The sequence below is a fragment of the Varanus komodoensis genome, unplaced genomic scaffold (assembly GCF_004798865.1).
Source record: "Varanus komodoensis strain SLA01 unplaced genomic scaffold, ASM479886v1 scaffold27, whole genome shotgun sequence".
NCBI lineage: Eukaryota > Metazoa > Chordata > Lepidosauria > Squamata > Varanidae > Varanus > Varanus komodoensis.
This window is the reverse complement of record NW_025335701.1, coordinates 8,164,068-8,182,816: the sequence shown is the minus strand read 5'-3', so window position 1 is coordinate 8,182,816 and position 18,749 is coordinate 8,164,068. Positions and strand designations below refer to the sequence as shown.

The 18,749-nt window shown below is 50.1% G+C and overlaps 1 protein-coding gene across 1 annotated transcript; it reads right to left on the bottom strand.

Moving 5' to 3' along the window:
- Window positions 1-5,375: 5,375 nt before the first annotated feature.
- TMEM30B (transmembrane protein 30B) lies at window positions 5,376-6,458 on the bottom strand. Its single transcript, XM_044434241.1, has one exon. The coding sequence runs from the start codon at window positions 6,456-6,458 to the stop codon at window positions 5,376-5,378; it is 1,083 nt and encodes a 360-aa protein (XP_044290176.1).
- Window positions 6,459-18,749: the final 12,291 nt, after the last annotated feature.

Genomic DNA, 18,749 nt, shown 5'->3' with positions numbered 1-18,749 from the left:
CAGGCGTGGGATGAACACCGCCACGCTGCACTCCCAAGCCGAACCCGAACCCCGCATCCCTGAGGGGCCAGCCTCTCTCTGGGGAACGACAATCCTCTGTGCAGTGTGGCCTGTGGGAACGATGGCAAGCGCTAAATTAGCGCCACCCCATCGCCAACTCTCCGCAAGGGCCTGAGCCTAGGATCTTTTCAGTCCCAAGCACCAGCCTTGCCTGTGAGCAAGCAAAGGGGATCGCACTGCACAGCCAGGCAGAAAATAGGGCTACGATGTCTGTGTTGAACCATGTCACATGCTCTTTTCCCCAGATCTGGGGCTGTTTCCCTTTTTGGCAGGGCTCTTCCCTTTCAGCTGAGGTTGCGGAAGACTCTCCTTTCATGAGCTTATAGCATTTCTAAAAATAAAATGGGAAAATTTCCTCCTCCCTTCCGAAAAGGGAAATGCCCAGGACTTACGTAACATGCTGTCTATGGTTTCCTCTGGCCCCCAACACAGAATAACTGCTCTGCTAACATTTTAAGAAATAATAAATATTTTCTGAATACTGTTTTGCTGTAGAAGATAAAGAAAAAGAAGATAAAGAAAAATGACCTCTTGCGTGTTTAGGTTTGAAAAAATATTTTTTTTCCTGGATGTGCCCACAAATGAGGACATGAGGCTGGTCAATCAGGTGCTAATGATCAGATGAGAACAGGAGTGGCTTTTGGGAGCAGAAAAACTTCCGAAATTGAATCACTTTGCAGATCTTGTGCCTTTTCAGAGCAACAGCAAAACATCACTTTCACTTGATCAGTGTCTTGGTGGGAATTTTCTTCCAGAATAGCCCTTCTAGAGTAACATGTATAAAATAAACATTGTTATGCAAGTGCTATTTATAAAAAAGCCCCTTTAAAATAACTGATTGAAGCAGGCAATTGGACACGAACCGTAAGATAAATATAATGCACAGGCCTCAGGAACTTCAGTGCAACTCCAATATAATAATTATTAATACACTGCATTTATAGTTTGGCTTTTTTTCCTGTGGGGGGGGGAGGTGAGTTACAGTGCTCCATCTTATCTTCAGAACAACCCTGTGAGGTAGGTTTGGCTGAGAGAGGGAATGACTGGCCCAAGAGCAGCTAGTGAGCCTTTTGACCGAGCAGGGACTAGAATCCAGATCTCTCTGGTCCGCAAGAGGTTTCCTAAGCTCTGATTGGATGCTGCCTGCTGAATCCAGACAGCATAGCCTTGGATGCCATGTTTCTGTTTTTCTACAGATCATGTTGCGCCCTGTTTCCTGAAAACAGCTGACTTTCCTTTCACTGCAACTGCTGAAAAAGGCTACTGAGCAATTGCTAGCTCACATCTCTCAAAGCCCTGTAAGTCTTGTAAGATTTATTTTTATGTAAAACACCAGTGAAGAGCAATGAATGGTGCTTAGTTGTAGGAGCTGAGCCCAGCACTTCTACAGAAGCATCTCAAACAGATGTGTGGTTTAATTCTCACTCAGGTGAGGAGAGAAGCAAACACCTCCTGCCTGTTAAGAGAGCAACCCTGGGTCCTGTTCTACAGCTCAGACATTTCTGAGCTCGGATGTGCGGGACAGTAAGCAGTGAAGGAATGTTGCAGGGCTTGTGTGGGTGCATAAATGCCACTATGGGCATCTCAGCTTCTTAACATGCAAACACTCTGCACCGACTGCCTCGCAGTTCAACAGTTTATTCAGGATATAAAAACTTCGGAAACTTAAGATAACCCCCCCCCCCAATTTAAACTCCTAAGACTGCAATCTTTGATACCAGTAAATGATCAGAAATACCCTGTCTATTAAGACATTGCAAATGGATGCATTTGCTTTCTTTGTTTGCATCTGCGTGGCTGTATTTGGATGTGATGCGATTGCGATTTGCTGGTGGCTGTGCCTTTTTTTTTAATCTGTGCTTGTTGTAAACCATCCCAAGGTGCTAGTAATGGGGCGGTCTACAAAAATTTTAAATAAATAAATGTTGAATGGAGGATGTTTCGGTGCATTCTTTACTCATTCTCGTTTGAGTGAAGCTGCAGCTTCAGCCGTCCCCACTGCGCTCTTTGTCTGAAGGGCCTCAGGAGTAACCCCAGGCTCCCCAGACAGTATCCAAGGGGGCATGAGTGCATTCGGGGCAGCCCTCCAACTGCAGAGCTGGGAATTGGAGTTCCACCCCCACACATGCAGTGAAAAGAATGACCCTCATTGCATACCCAACCTTTCTGTGAGCTCCACAGAAAGCCCCCAAGCTATGGGGCAGCATACAAGCATAATAAACAAACACACAAACAAATGTACTAAGCACATTTTAGGATTTATTCTTAAGTGACAAACAGTTTAGAATAAAAAATGAAAACAAATTGCACCTTTTCATTCAGCTTGAAAAATTCAAAAGCTTTAAAATTAGAATACATTATTTATTATTATAAGGCCATTTATCAGAAGGAAAATATAGGTACTACACATTTTTGAAAGCTTTAGAAAACTTAGGTTTACATGGTGCTTTTCATTTTGCTTGGCTTACAAAAGCTGCCATATGTAGTTCTCAAACAATTGTGTACCCATAATTTAAGTTACCCCTACTTTAAAAGTTGTATTATTCAAAGGCAAGTGATCAAACACCTGAAAAACACCACTGAAAATATAGCTATCTCACCAAGATAGTTATCCTGGTATGCGAATTATTGACAGAGCTGTAAGAATGTCTAAAACTCACTGACTTCTTTTAGTAATGATAATGGAAAGTACTTTAACTGTTCAGTGAATAGTCGGTACATGCCTTTATTTTGCATTTCAGCTATTATAGGAACTCTGTTTCTCAATAAGTGTCCAGTTGATCATGGAAAAATACACTGAGTTATTCTGGATAAATTAAACTCCATGCACGCAAAGGCTGAGAACATTAGGGTGCAATGCAATGTCCTCCAGCCAATGCAAGGCATGTGGTGTGTCGGAAGCTCCCTCCTCTGCCCACACCGTGCTCCGCATTTCATCTAAGCAGCCATTTTTGACCATCTAGAGCAGCCTTCCCCAACCTTCAGAGGCACTTGGACTGCAAGTCCCAGAATTCCCATCCAGCGGAGCCACTGACTGGGAATTCTGGGTGCTGCAGTCCAAATGTGTCTGGAAGGCACCAGGTTGGGGCAGCCTGACCCAGAGGAAGCTCCACAGAGAGCAAGGGAAGAAGGCTAGGGTGCTGTTCGGACATGGAGCCAGCCGTTGGCACCGGCTTCCGCCCCTCCTTGTGCAACGGGTGGGCACACCCCTTCGGCCCTCTCCAAGACTGCCCTCTGCAGGAGCTCAGGCACAGGACTCTGAATAGCCAGCTGCCCCGCAGACCCTCCAGTCGCCCTTGCACGACTGCCTTGGCCATGCTCCAACAGCGCTATCTACCACTCCCCTGGTTCAAAGTGCAGCAGGCAGCAGGGCAAGCAGCCTGCTGATTTATACAGCCACTCAGAAACAGGCTTTCTGCACAAGTGCAGGTGACAAAGGACAATCATGGCTTTCATTTTTTGAAAAGCTATTGCATCGACCCTTAAATGCCAGGGACAAGCTGCCGTTAGCCTAAATGAGAGCAGGGCCACCCGATTTTTTAAGGCTTGCAGTCACACTCTTCAAATTGCAAAACAAGTGAGGCCTGTTGATGTCTAAAAGTAGATGAGCCCATGCGCCTTGCATCAGGACCAGAGGAGGTACGATTCAGGGGATCAGCAACCGGGCCGTCTAGCTGATGTTACTGATACACCTGCTGCAATGAAAAGTAGTGGGAAAGTGCCTTAGAATCGGTGCACCATACACACAACCTAAGTTGCACTTCTGGGCCTCTTGGTTTCCTGAATTCATTTTAAAGAGCATTTTTAGAAGTCCACATCTGCCATAGAGAGAGCCACTTTGGGTTTTGTCCCCGAGGCCATCCAATGTAGCAAGACCCCAAGCAAGTTTGAACTTGGCAGCTCCTCCTCTATCCCCCCTTCTGCCCCACATCATGTGCAGAAGGCAACATACAAGCATTTTGGTTGGCTTTCATGTAACACCTGGAAGGGTCCCCAAAGGTGAATGTCTGAACAGTTTCTGGTCTGTTAAAGCACGCCTGAAAGGCAGCCCTGTTCTTAATCTTCTGCCCATCTGGCAACAGGCATTTCCTTGAAAGAAAACTTTGAAAGGCTCAGAATTAATCAAAGTTCAAGGAATTATGATTTCTGAAATGTGATTAGTCAACAGTCAGAATGATAGGAAAGAGGTTTTCAGCCACCTTTTGTCCTCAAAAAATATTAATTGTCCTAAAGGATATTCTATGAATTTTTCCACACAAGCCATTCATTGTGCATTCATGAGTCGATACAGCTGCCCAGAGGGTCCTGAGGCACCTTGATGCTTCAGTTTGGTTTTTTTAAGAGCACTTTCTCAAGGGTTAGGGAAGGGGGAAATGGGGTATTGTTTCTGGAAGTGAAAGGTAAGGAATTTTCCTCCTTCAATTGTGATATTCCACTATGGAATGGCACTAGAAGTTATGCTGGAGAAAGGCAGGGAAAGAAAAGAGCTTTGTGCAGGGTCTGAATATCAATTCTGCAATGAAACCAGAAGTAGACACTGTAATTCACAGCTTTACGTAGAAAAGCTCTGTGTGCGCCTATTCAGTTCAAAGGCATGTTTACTTTCATTCTCACTTGCTGTATTTGCAGAGGAGGAAAAAATAAAGTATCTACCATCCTAGAACCAAAGGCAGATAACAATCGTGAAGCCCACCAAAGCTTTTGAAATGAAATATTAAACCGCAGAAGATGGTTCCCTGGCAAACATCACCAGTTTGGTTAGTTCACACTTTGCTGCCTGCCGCCTCCAGTGCAAATTTACTGCAAATTGCCTCCTGCGTGAGGACACAAAATAATTTGCCAGACAATACAACCATACAGAATTAATGTGAAATAAAAGACTCCTTAAAACTCTACAGGACTGTAAAGATCAGGTGGTTTCACCTGGTTGCGATTCTGCAGCAGCTCAAATCAAAGCAGGGAAGTCCAGTCTCCCTTCTTAGTACGAAAATGTCACAGAACTATTTCCAGAAAGATCGTTTCTTCAGTAGAAGAGGCCCTGAGTCCAGAAAGATTAAGCCACATAAGAACAGCCCATTTTCTTAATTAGCAACAGGTTCTTTGTGGGGCAGTTCTGCAAGGGGGCAGAACCCCCCCCCCCCCCCGCCCAGTTCTTGGCTGCCACAGCTCTCACATGAATTGTGCTCCCATAGGAGCTCCCAAGATACTGGTAGCAAAGATGACATTACAAACTAATTCTGCAAACCTGTGGGAAAACCCAGCCCGTCTCCTTCTATGGCCTCCCCCGCGCACATCGGCTTCCACCGCTTGTGTGGCTAATCTTCCTCATTCAGATGCCGGTATTTTATATGCACCACCAACATGACAATGCCCGTGACAACACAAACAGAACCAAAGACCAGGTAGGCGATGCCCAGGAAGGGGTTCTTTCCACCCATCCAGGACAGCGTGCTGAAGATGACCTTCTTGCCGCCGTGGAAAGAAAGGACCGGGTAATTGTACGTGATGTTGAGGCAGTACGTGCCCTGTGGCAGCCCCATCACGGCACTCCCATTGCCCACGCGGGCGTAGAGCTTGCGGAAGGTGGGCAAGGCGGCGATGCGCATCCACACGATGAAGGCCTCGTTGACAAAGCCAGTGTTGTTGGGGTTGCCCTTGTCCAGTTCGAAGACCTGGACGTGCCAGAATGGGGGCTTGGCGGTGCCCAAGAAGGCCTGCGCCAGGCTGCCGTTGACCGGCTCCGGGTTCCGGAACTTGACGTTGGTGTCGGTCCACCAGGAAATGCCCCTCTTGTCCAGGGAGATGGCTTCCTGGGAGCCGTTCTCCAGCTGGCGGTAGAGCTCAAAGGTGTCGTTGAAGAGGCTGTTGGCCACGGAGCCGCAGGGCGCGATGGGGATCCCCTGGGCGGTCGTGCGGTAAGGCTGGCACTCCTGGATGGGATGGCGCAGGGCCCAGGCCTCCCCGCTCAGCTGCGCGTCGTCGCGGGACACGCTGTAGCGCCGGTTGTTCTGGAAGTAGTTGGAGAGCTGGTAGTAGAGGCAGACGGGTGCGGGGAAGTCGGCGGGCAGCTCGAAGCACGCGGTGCACCAGCAGGACGCGAGGCCGTCGCTCGTCAGGTTGGCGCAGTGCGAACAGTTGGAGTTGCGCAGCGCGCCCGTGTAGTCCAGCTCCACCTCCTCGATCTGCTCCGAGGAGAAGTGCAGGCCCAGCCCGATGGCCACGAAGGCCAGGCCCAGGCAGAAGAAGAGCGGCAGCACGGTGCCCGCCGACAGCAGCGGCTGCCAGGCGGGCAGGCGCTGCTGCGTGAAGGCCGTGTTGTCCGGCTTGTTCTGCGCCGCGCCGGGGCCGAAGGCGTCGGGCGCCTGGGCGCGGCTGACGTTGTAAGAGGCGGAGGCCATCTCGGTCCCGGGCGCCGCGGCCCGGGGCGGGCTGGCCGGCGCGAGGGTCAGGGGCGCTCGCACGCGGGCACGCGTGGGCCGGGGGCTCGGCGTGCCGTCGGGCCGCTCTCCCGCTGCCCGGGCCCGGCGCCGCCGCTCACCTCCGGAAACGCCCGCAGGTGCGCGCGGGCGCGGCCGGGCGCGCGCCTTCCTCGCTCCCCGCCCGGGCACGGCCCGCCCGGCGCAGGTGCGGGAGAGGCGGGCGAGGACGGCCCTTCGCGGCGCTGGGCGCAGCCGGGGGCGGGCCACGCTCGGCCTCTCGCAGCCCAGGTAGGAGCGGCTCCGCGCTGCCTGGGGAGGGCGCCGGCCAGGGGCGCGCCGGAGACACCTGCCCGGGGAGAGGTGCTCGGGGCCGCCGGTCGCACTGTCACCTGCGCCGCCCGAGGCGCTGGCGCAGCCGCAGGTGAGGAGGCCGCGGGACGTCCCGCCTCCACGCCGCCTCTCGGGCCCCGCAGTGCCGGGCAGGAGAGCGCCGAGCGCGCGCGCCTCTCCGGCCCTTTAATGCGTTGCCCTTGCATGCGAACTTGCCTCCTGCGGGGACCCCGGGCGAGGGCTCCTTTGCCCTGGCCGCCACCTGCGAGGTGGTTGGGCCGTGGCTCACGACTGGCCCAACGCCACCCGGAACCCCTGTGCCACCGTGGCGCCCCAAGAGCCGGAGAAGCGCCCGCCGGCCCGCCCGCTTCGCTCGGTGGCAGCCCGGCTGTCCGCAGGATCCCGCAGCAGGAGGGGCGCAAGACCCTCACCCGCCCAGGCTCCGCAGTAACTGGGCTAAGCAGGCCCGCCACCTCTACCTGGCTGGTTTATTGTTTCTTTCAATGATTGCTGTGTGTGCTACAACCCAAGTAAGCACACCTCACAAAGACGAGTTATTTATTGATTTATTTTGCATTTTAGGGACTCAGTATTTCCTGTTCATTTAAAAACTCCCCCTCTGAGCTCATGCCTTCGGAAGAGCTCATGCCATGGCCAGAAACCTAGATCATTGTCTCAAATATTCTTAAGGATCTGCCCTTGGAAAGAAATAAGGCTTCGGTTAGGGTGCAGGTTCAGGTTTTAGATAGGAAATCTGTTAGAAATGGAATAAATCGCTGGAAAAATCCTGTCGTGTGAATGGGGAACATTGTGCTGCCCCAAACCTGTTTGATGTATTTATGGCAAAATGCCCATGAACCTCAGTTTATGTATTGTTTAAGTCAGGGGCCCTCAAACTTTTTCAAAAGGGGGCCAGTTCACTGTCCCTCAGACTGTTTGGGGGGGGGGGGCTACAGTTTGGAAAAAAAAATGAACGAATTCTTATGCACACTGCACATTTAAAAATAGTTAAAATTAATTTAAAAATAATATTTTAAAAAATAATTAAAAATGTTTGCTCGCTTGCTTGGAGAAGGCTGTGGCGGAGGTGCGAGAGCCCTGCAGTTTTTTCTGTGTAAGCTGCTCTGCCTCAGACTGTCCACCCTGGGCTTGGTGAGGTGGTGGCCGTGGCTTCCTCGGAGAAGGCCTGCAGCCCGGGGACATGGCTCACATAACTACAAATAGATTTAAAAAGTCATCTTTTTCTTACCTTCAATCCTTTTTTAGTTCCTTCGTCTTCGTCACTCTCTTCTGCCCTTCTCTCTTGTTTTCCCCTCCGTATTCCCACTCTGTATATTGGGGGGGGGGGCAGTGCACACACAGTTGAGCTGTTGCAATTTGGCCCATGCCTGGGCAGTTTCAAAAACGCCTGTGCTGGCTCAGAGGTTTTGGACTCGCTCAGAAAGCATTTTCTCTGAGTGAGTCCAAAACCTCTGAGGCGGGTTTGAGGACCCATGATTTAAGTATTTGTTCTTACCATACCCTGCCTTTCCTTTGCAGAGCTCAAGGTATATAGCAGCCAAGATAAAAACCATAAATTAACCATTTTAATGATTACTTGTAACATTAAAACACACAGCATTGAGCCAGCAGCAAAAAAAATTGGAACCAGTGACAATATTTTAGAATATTTTAATATAAAAAATAACAATTTTTGTTTAGAATAGGAAAGGACTTGCAGTGCAAATCTGGGCCTAGTCAGAAGAAATGGATTCTTTTCATCAAGACTAGTTCTAGCAAAGGCGTTTGTTCGGTGCCACGCGGATGTGTTGAATCCAATTCCGGTTAGCAGCCAATTGGCATGCTGGTTGTGGTGATGGGACTTGCAGTCCAGCATATCCTGAAAGAGCCTGTTTGAGGGAGATGGACGTTCACACCCACATTCCACATTCACAGCAAATTCTTTTTTCTCCGTAGAAAGCAGCATTCCCAGATAGCACACCCAAATGTTTCCATTCGCTGCTGCCAGAATGTAAGGACTCATTGTTTTCTTGCTTTCCCTTTTCTTTTCGATGCTCTTTTCTTTGCTTTTGTATAAAAGTGAAACAAGGCTATTTCCAAACTGTATGTGGCAATCTGGATGGATTCCAAGTGAATTAGTTCATTCGCTCATTCTGGATTAATTTGCAGCAATGAGTGAATGAAAGGTCTTTAAAAAGTGAAAGCATTTGGGACTTTTGCTGTGAACCCTTTTCCTGTAGCTGTAAAAGGTTTTCCTTCTTCAAAATTACATGATTGTGGGGAAAGGGGAAATTTAGTATCTATGCAGAAATTTTGGTTTCATTTTTAATTAGTTCATAGAATGCATTCTTACTGAGATGATTGGAATATTGATATTATTTGAAATATATCATTGGAATGCTTACTGTATTTTATTATATATAGAAATGCTTACTGTGTTATAGTATAGCTACTGTTTGTTTATTTTGAATATTTTAACCTACCTTGAAATTTGACATATGATTGCGATTGGATCTATCCTGGGCTTGCATGTCTTCAGAAATAGAGTTGAGTATGGTTGAGTGTGTGTTGTCATTGAATCATGGGTTGTTGTTGAAACATGGGTTATTGAGTTGCAAGAACTTAACTGCACTCACAGTCCATGGGTTAGTAGCCCAAACCATCCATGAAGAGACCCCATGTTTTGGCTGGGTTGCGAACTGTGGGTGGTTCCCCATGGGTTGTTATCTGAGCTGGGGTCAGAGAACGTGGCAGCCCGTGGTTCAACAGCTACCCACAGTTCAGAAACCATCTTTCCTGGACAGCCTGAAGGTGGGTTGTCTGAACCTAGTCCATGTGTGAGTGTGTGAGATCCACTTCGGGATGTCCTTCTGCCCTTTTTCTCCTGGTGATCATTGCTCAAGCTGAAATTTTGCCCTTAAAGCAAATCCGATTGATTGATTGATTGATTGATTGATTGAGTGATTTAAAATGTTTATATTCCATCCCAATACTAAGAGTCTCTGGACAGTTTACGGAAAACAGAAAACCAAAAACAAATCAATCATAACAACAACAACCACGCACAACACACTGCAATATTAGCTGAGGGGTGAAACACCCTTCTCTTCCTACACGCCATGGTCCTGATTCAAACCCTCGCCCTCTTTGCGAATCTACTGTGCAGTGTACACCCAGCCACGAACTCCCGAGTTAAGAACAACCCCTACTTATGAACCGGCCGACCTGGACGTCCCACCTCATCCCTGAGCGGCAACGGGATGCCTGTGGGTGGCAGGCACTGGGTGGCAAGAGAGGAAGCAAGGACGATGGAAGGGACAATTAGGGAGGGGAGGGGAGGGGAGGGGAGGGAAAAAGCAGCAAGTGGGAAAACAGACCTAATTCTGCACTGTGTTCCTGAAGAACTAGAGCAGGGCTCCTCGGGCCTTTTCCCCAGGGGACCAGCTGAAAGGTGCTGGTGCTGGTGCTGGCCATGGGCCGGAAAGGCGGTGCTGGCTGGGCACACAGGCCGGTGCGGGGGTGGTGAACGGGGTGGGCAGGCGGCGTGGGGGGGGCAAGGCAGGGGTGGGCACACGAAGCAGCAGCTCGGTCGCTTGAGGATCGAGTTCTCCAAGCGAGTCCAAAACCATCTCCGAGTGAGCGAGCCGCTGCCTCCCCGCGTGGGGGGCGAGGTGGGGGGCGGCGGGCGCACGTGGTGTGCGCACCCTTGCGCGGCGCTTTGGGAGCCTCTGAGGCGGGCTGGGTAAATGGTTTCACTTTAGTTTTACTTACTGTTGACCTGGAATGTTTTGTCAATTGTTATGTTTTATTGAGTGTAAACTGTTCAGAGAACTGGCACGGATGGGTAATGGTATACAAAAATACATATAAATAAATAAATGCAGGCGATGCATCGAAGAAAAGGAAAACATCGCAATCAGAACTGAAGCGGAAATAATACAGTGGTCAGAGAAAGGGGGGATGCCCTGGGCTGTTGGGAAAGCGTTAGGCTCTTGTCAGTCAACAGCTGAATTCTTTCTTCTCTCTCTCTTCTGTACCTGAGGTTACTCTATTGTTACTGTATTACCATTATTAAAATGCTGCGTTGTGTTTTCGGTGATTTTGTGTATATGGGAGTTTCTGAAGTGTTTTATATGCATTTATAGACGTGATCCAACTTACATACAATTCCATGTAAGGACAATCTGGGAGTGGCACTGGTTCTAACCTCAGGGACTGGGTCTACGAGGATGTTCTTCTCTGGGTCTTAATGTGTTGCCGGCTGCAAGAATCTGCATTGTCCCAGCACAGGAGAATGCCGGCCAGCCTTCATCGTCAGTATGTTGACGAGACCCAGCCCTGTGCTTCATTGCTTTTCCCTGATCCGAGCCCAGTCATGGGCTCCCTAGAAGCATCTAGGTGTGTTTTCCCTGAGCTGCAGCTGCACGAGCAAGCAGCGCTTCCGCGTGCTGGTAACCTCCCATGTGCAGCGATGCGCTTGGTATGACCTTCCCTGGAAGGCGCCGGGTGAGTGGGAGGGAATTGGATAACAGGTGCTTAGCCAGCCTTGCCTTCCTTTTGGCACAGCTTCTCTCCTGGGCCAGTCCTGGCATTTGCGAATGCATCATGGTGGGTAGCATGGAACTGCATGCATTGAATATCTATTTTTAATATGTTGATGCCGCCCAATAGCCCAAAGGCCCTCTGAGTGGTTAATAAAATCAAAAAGCATAAAAAGAAACATCAATGCAACATAAGTTCAAGCACACACAAGCAGCGGTATAACATGCCAGTATTAAGACAAATGTAAAATACTGAACGTGATGTAAAATACACTATTAACACTATTTTAACTTTTGAAATGTCTGGAAAATAAAAACGGTTTTCATCGGGCACCGAAAAGATAAAAGAGTGGGTGCCAAGTGTCCCTCTTTGGGAGCTGATTCCATCAACGGGGGCCACCACGGAGAAGGCTGTTCTTCTAGTTGCCACTCCCTCAATAGAGGAAAACAACCAGCCTGCAGCTGTTGCTTGGAAACATCCTAGATGGGGAAATGCTCACATCTGAAGACAGGGAAATGATTTCTTTGATTGTATTTGTTTATTTAGGCTAATACTGTCTGCACCAGCCTTGCCCAAGAATTTCAGGGAAGAGAATTAGACAAAATGATCTCAGGGACTGTTCACACCTCCCCCCCCCCCCGCTCCTGCCTACGCACTTGTACATACACACAGGACCACCAGCCATCATCTGGCCTGTGAGAAGCGTCCCTTTTTCCCATGATCTTGCATTCCAATTTTGTTTTTTATGTTACGTGCAAGCCTTGTTGGTAGGAGTATGTCTCCTGGAAGCTGGCATATAAATAATAGCAATTAATACAGTAAATAAATAATGCACTCTAGATGTGTTGGACTGAAGGTCCCATCATCCTTGTCAGGGCAATGCCAGGAAGTGTGGGGCTCTTTGTGTATAAACATGCATGAGTTTGCACCCCTTAAGAGCCATATATAGTTATGTTTTCCACTTTTCACAGTGGTCAAGCTTTTGTCTCCAGAATGCAGTCCCACTCACCCCAGCCACACTTGAATTCCCAGGATCTTCAGAGTCTTCCAAATGCTATCCCAGTGTTCATTTGTTTGTTTAATTTGGGGTATTTTTCGGCCGTCCAATCACACCGAGTCTCTGGACGGCTCACGTTTGTTTCAACATGAATCTGTACTGGATTGCAGGGTGTTTACTTCTTTTCCCATGAAAGTCTTTGTATTTTAGTGCCTTTTCAAATGTGTCTGTCAATTATGTGTGTGTTTGAAATGCCTGGCTCTTCCCCCTTTCTGGAAAGCATGCTTGTGATCATTTCTCAAGAGCAGGCTCTCTGGCAAGCACCTTTCCCAAAGGCGCGTCTGCTGCCGAAGGCATTCTGTCGCTCTGTTGATTATGCTGTGCACTCGGGAACACGCGGGCCACAGATGGCATGCAAGTCCATTCAGAGGCAGTAAATGGGGCAAACCGTGAACTAAAAATCAGTTCTGTGGCAGGAGGGACTGAGGCCAAGAGATTGGCTTTGCGTGGACAATGCAGCAAGGGCCCAACCAGACTTCCCGGTTCACAGCTGCCTCTCTGCCACTCCAGGCTGTTTCCCAAGTAAGCCGAAAAATAAATAAGCTTTGCCCTGATAAGCAAAGAAACAGCGCTGGCAAAGCGAAGCTGCAGTGTGCACAAAGCAGCCCGGCTATTGAATCCCAGCCTCCTCGGTCCAGCAGTGCTTTTTCATTGCCCTTGTGCAACATCCAGCCTTTTGTATGTTTTCCGTCTGAGCACTTCTGATGCTCGTTAAGCGGCAAATCTGTTTGCTGTTGCTAGTACAACAGCAGCAAAAGGACTGGCTTCGGGGAAACGGAGTGGCGAGTCTATCAGAACAAAGGGGACTGTATCGAACGAGGGGGGCTTGTTTTAAATTTAGCATTTCCTTTGAAAGGTGATTGGGAAATGGAACAGCAGTATATGCAACCGAAATCAATGAGATTTGATTTCTGGGATCATGTTTAGGATCACAGCGTTAGTGGCATGAGGATTTTTTTTCTATTTTCCCCCTTTTTATTTTTATTTTAATACAGAAAAAAACTCCATAAATACAACATATCACAGCGATAATAATATAACATAGCAAAAACACAGTAATTTTAAAAAGTAAATAAAGTGCTCCCACCACCCCGGAGACCAATGCTACCTCCACTTAATTCATATATTATAACAATAACCCGCCGGCCACACGGAGAACACGGAGAGATGGACTGCTCACCCCCACCACCCGGGAAGACCTGCCGCTGCCGCTGCGCCGCCTGGAAGACCATCGCCGGCACGCTGCCGGCCACCTGCACCAAGTGGCACCACCTGGCTGGCACGCGCTCGGCGCGCCCTGCTCCACCCCAGGCTTTAACCTGCTGGCCGCACGGAGAGACGGACTGTTCACCCCCACGGCCCGGGAAGACCTGCCGCTGCTGCCACCACTGCACCGCCCGGAAGAGCACCGCCAGCACGCTGCCGGCCCGGCTGTACCACACCTGGCCGGCACACGCTTGGCACGCCCTGCTCCGCCCCCCTCCTCCAACGCAGGTGAGAGCTGTTAATCACAGGTCGGTGTGTGTTTTCAAATGGCAACCCGTCTTTTAATGAAGCCCATGGGGAAGTGATGGGGAATGTGCCTGTGATTATCAGGAAGCTTTCCATGGATCCCTCCTCTAAAAATTAGGTGCGTCTAATGGTCAGGTGCATCTTATAGAGCAAAAAAATGGGCTTCCACAAGAGGTCGTTGAGGCCCCATCGGTGCGGGTGTTCAAGGATAGGCTGGATGTCCACATGGTGGGCATGTTGTGAGCGGAGCCAGCTGGAGCCGGGGGTCAGACTAGATGGCCCGGGAGACCCCTTCTGACTCACTCTGTTTTCTGTGTTTCTATGTTTCTATATCCATATCCCCTCCAGAAATTCATATACTTTTCATTAGGTTTACAGCCTTTGCCTTCTATCAGTACTGCTTTTACAGAATCTTCCCAAATTTCATTATATTTATTTGCTTTCATTAACCCTTTTGAGTGGACTCCGCGGGACGGTGGGGGACAGGAAGGCCTGGAGGAGTGTTGTCCATGGGGTCGCGATGACTTTGCGACTAACAACAACAAACCCTTTTAGTGGGATGAGGATTACCGTGACGCTGCTTGCTGCACGCAGAATCGGTCGGGGCCGACTTTGTTCTGCGCTTGCAAGCAGTTATGTGAGGCACGGCACGATGTCTTCTCCTGCCCAGGCCGTGGCGTCTTCTCCATCAGGGACCACACGGACATGGACAGGGAGGGACTCCGCCGGTGCTCGCCTCGGGGGAAGATGGTCCGAGACATGTGAGGGCAGAGGCTGTGCTCATCCGCTTTCCGTCACATGCCTCTTGCTGCCTCCAAGGAGGACTGCAGGGGGCATACAGAGAAGCCGCCCACCTCCCCAGCATCACTTGGGTCCATCTCAGCGGGAAGCAGAGCTGGTTCTTGGCTGTCCCCCGAAGGCACACCCGTGCCTGTGTGCACTGGCCGAGTCACTGCCTCACCCCCGAATGGCAAAGGTGAAAATAGGTGATGTCAGTGGAGGTGCAGATGCACACTGACCTCATCCAGCCTGCAGGGGGCATGGTAGGTCAGCGCCAGGAGTAGTCATGACTGGGCTGTTGCCAGGAGCCGTGCCCAGCAGGAGCCCGTGAAAAGAGCTGGGCTCACTCTTCCTCTCTCTGTCATGGCAAGAGGGTTGCTCACTGGCCTCCTCCATGTCTGAGGAAGAGCAGGAAGCTCCGTGGCCACCTCACCCTGCAGCAAGCCAGCAGGACCACGGCGAGGAACGCCGAGGCGTAGGAGCAGCTGATGAGGCAGGTGGTGAGCAGGTGGGCACGCTGAGGGAGGAGACCATGAGGGGTGGCTTCTGTGAGGGCCCTCACAAGCCTGGAGCTTGCCCTGGGCCTGGCGGGGGACCAGATTGCCCCCCACCCGCAATGGGTTCTGTGCTTCTTTGCCAGCTTTTGAGTTGCCCGTCCGTATAAGGCTGAATGGAAAAGTAGGCAGCTGGTCATGGAACGGGCAGAGAGATGGCTGAAGGCAAATATCTTGAGCTTTGTGTTGGAGGCAGACAAGTTTTTAAGGACCGTGAAGGTGAAGGGTGTATGATGCTGATATTCTCTCAAGGAGAAAATACCTCGTGATGGTGACATGGAATTATGCTGAGTTCTGTGCAAAGATGGGTCACGCATGACGTCCGTGCCGTCTTGGTTTGCCTTCAAAAACCACATTTTGAGTGTTTGTGTGTGTGTGGGGGGCGGACCAAACAAATACCTTGGTCTCTGTCTTCATGGATACCAGCTATTCTCTAATTACTCTGGCAGAGGTCTTTTTTTTTTTTTTAGGAAAAAGGTCTTTTCCCCTCTTGCATTCTACTAGAACCTCTGTGAAGCTTATTCCTTGAATGCTTATGGATGCAATTTTCATGTTATTAATGGCAACATGCAATTTGGCTTCCACGAAGATCACATTATTTATTTATTTATTTATTTATTTATTTATTTAATGTTAATTGTTTTTGTATCCCGTCCTTTACAGTGTCTCAGGGCGGGTGGTAACAGAAAGAAATAAGATAACCTTTAATCACTTAGGGGTTTTTCACACTGGGACCAAGTGGAGCGATACGTGCCCCAGGCTATGAGGCAGCACACAAATGCAACAGGCAAGCGAGCAGGTCAGCGAGCATCCTAAGGTGGGTGCCGGCCGCGTTGGCCCCGGGATGCTGAGGACCCGGGGGAGCAGCACCCTTGTCGTGAGCCAGGTGCCCCCTCCTGAACGAGAAGGGCACTTCTAATTAGCAACTCTTAGAAGAGCCTTTATTCCATACAGAAATAACATACGGCAGGTGGGGAGTTGACCCCTCGCTCTGCCCCACTTCACCCAAAGCTGTGCTTATGAACCCTTCGGGGCTGGTCTCTGGAGGGGGGCACCCTGTGGAAGCCGACGCTCTTCCCACTGAGTTTCCAGTCGGTCAAGCCGGCGAGTGCGTCAATGGGCCCTCGCGTCCACATCTTCCGGGGTGCCAAGTTCTCCTCCCGAGGACCCCTCCCAGCCTGTTCCCCGCCAGCTTCTTTCCCACCGTCAGGAATGGGAGGGGGCTCTGTGGTTGTCCTTGAAGAGCTGCGATCCGGAGCTGTCTCGGGCGGGCTCACCGGGAGGGTTTGGGCCACCGGGGCCTCGCTAGTCCCAACAGCTCCCACATCCAAGTGAGAACTACGTAACCCTGAGCCACGGCTGGGTCAGCTCTGTCTTCCCCCTCCTCCGAGTCTGAGCCGCCATCCCCACCAGAGCCCTCCATCTCCCGTGTGTGCCAGGGAGTCTCGCCCGAGCACGCGCGCACGACAACCCTGCATGGATGCCTTCCTTCAGCAAGCATGCCTTCTCATCCCCACGGTGATGAGCTGCTTCAGCTCCTCTTCCTCATCGTCACTACTCTTTAGCTGCCCAAGATGCTGACAGCCAGGAGTGGAGACGCCAGCAAACCCAGTGTGCTCCTCAGGTCCACCTCTGGCCAGACCAAGAGGCAGAGGAAGAAGCAGGCCATCAAGGTGAAGAACAATTCCAGGGGCCTCATGCCCAGGGGCCCCCGTGGGTTGTGGGCCCCCAGCAAGGGCCTGGCCACACCTACCTTTGGGCCACTTTTGGTCCCAGTTGTTTGAGAAGCCAGAGAGCCACTGCACTCGCTGTTCCTCCTCAAGCAGGGCAGCACAGATGTTCATGGAAACCAGGGAAAGGCTGGAAGCAGAACCCTTCTGCTTATGAATCATCGTGAGCTTCCGAATCATCAAAGGGCAGGGCATGTGGCAAGCAAGCCTGATGCCTGATGTGTTGAGGGTGTGGACTTTAACGAGGTGCATGTTCCTCAAAGACTCAGAAGTATCTGCATCCTTCTCAGAATGCCTTTGATTATAAAAATTCTGCAAACCCTGATAAACTCAGTATCGGATGCGTGTTGCTTAGGAATGTGCGTAACTGCTAGCAGGGTATTGCTACCCAGAGCAGCCTCTGATTTATTTACTGAGGGCGCCAGCCACAAATGTATTCCCGAGCCCTTGCAGGCCCCAGCTCCCTTCGGCTTGTTGTGCCAGCCCAGCATCGGGGTGGTTTGAAGGAGAGTCAGCCCTGAAATATTGCTTGCCTCTTTTGGGGAAGGGGGCTTACTGGAGAGCTGTGTCGCCTTCGCGTGACCCCAGTCTCCTGTGTTCCCACCACCAGCCACAGCCAACCTGGTGTCCACAGGTGCTGAGCACCATAGTGCCGTAGCTCCTGCAGGTAATTTAAGCCATGGCAGGCTGTTGCGATGTGCAAAAAGATTCTGCATTTGTATGCTTCTCCCTATTAAATAATCTCCAGAACGCTTGCAAAACCAGCATGTCTTTGGGCCAAGCAACACAGCTCCGGCAGGCCTGGATGGCAAGAGCCAACCGCTTCCAAAGGGACACGTGACGGGGCTTCTCCCCCAGCACCAGAGCACTGTTGTTCTCTTTGCGTGCATCGTTCCATGCTCATCAGCCTCGTTCTGAGGCTAATAACAGGGGAATGTAGATGAGGTGTCCTTGTCAGAGCCAGACAAATGAAGGTGCCCAACCTGAATAACCAGAATGACACAAAGGAATTCATCGAATCACTTTTCCAGCATTCCCATGGGTACTTTCGGAACAGCGATGTGCAATGCTTGTGGCACGAAAGCAACCTACATGTTTCTTATTAACACTGTTTTTCCATTTGATACTCTGATTCATTTGTTCTTATTGTCAGCATTGCTCACCTACAATATGATGCTGGCAGAGCATCATTCACAGGATCAACCCAATTTTGTGTGTGTGTGTGTGTGTGTGTGTGCGCGCACACACCGTTGCTCTTCTCACCTTGTGTTTCACTTGTCCTGGAAGTGCTAATCTTTGCAACAACGTCAGAAAGGTAACTGAGTTATTCTACCGCAGCAGAAACAACAAAGAGACTCAAGGCACCTTAAAAACGAACACATTTATCCTGGCAAAAGCTTCAGTGGACTCCAAAGTACTTGAAAGCTCTTTGTTGCTCAATCTCATACACAATAAGGACAATCACAGAAATGCATGCTAAAATTCAAAAGTGATTTGAGCAATTTCTGGAGTACACACCTATTGTGAAAGTTGGCTGAGGCATTTTAAGAAAGCTGGCCGAGGCATGGTGGGAATTGTAGGCCTTTTTTTCTTGCTAAATTTGTGTGAGAGTTTGCTCTTAGCCCTCCTCTCTCTCTCTCTCTCTCTCTCTCTCTCTCTCTCTCTCTCTCTCTCTCACACACACACTCACTCACTCACTCACTCACTCACTCACTCACTCACTCACAATCCAGTAATCCTGCGAAAACATTTTTGAGGTCTGTAT

Bases quoted from the DNA above. Each gene is read 5' to 3' on its own strand.
- TMEM30B (XM_044434241.1), bottom strand. From the start codon at position 6,458: ATGGCCTCCGCCTCTTACAACGTCAGCCGCGCCCAGGCGCCCGACGCC.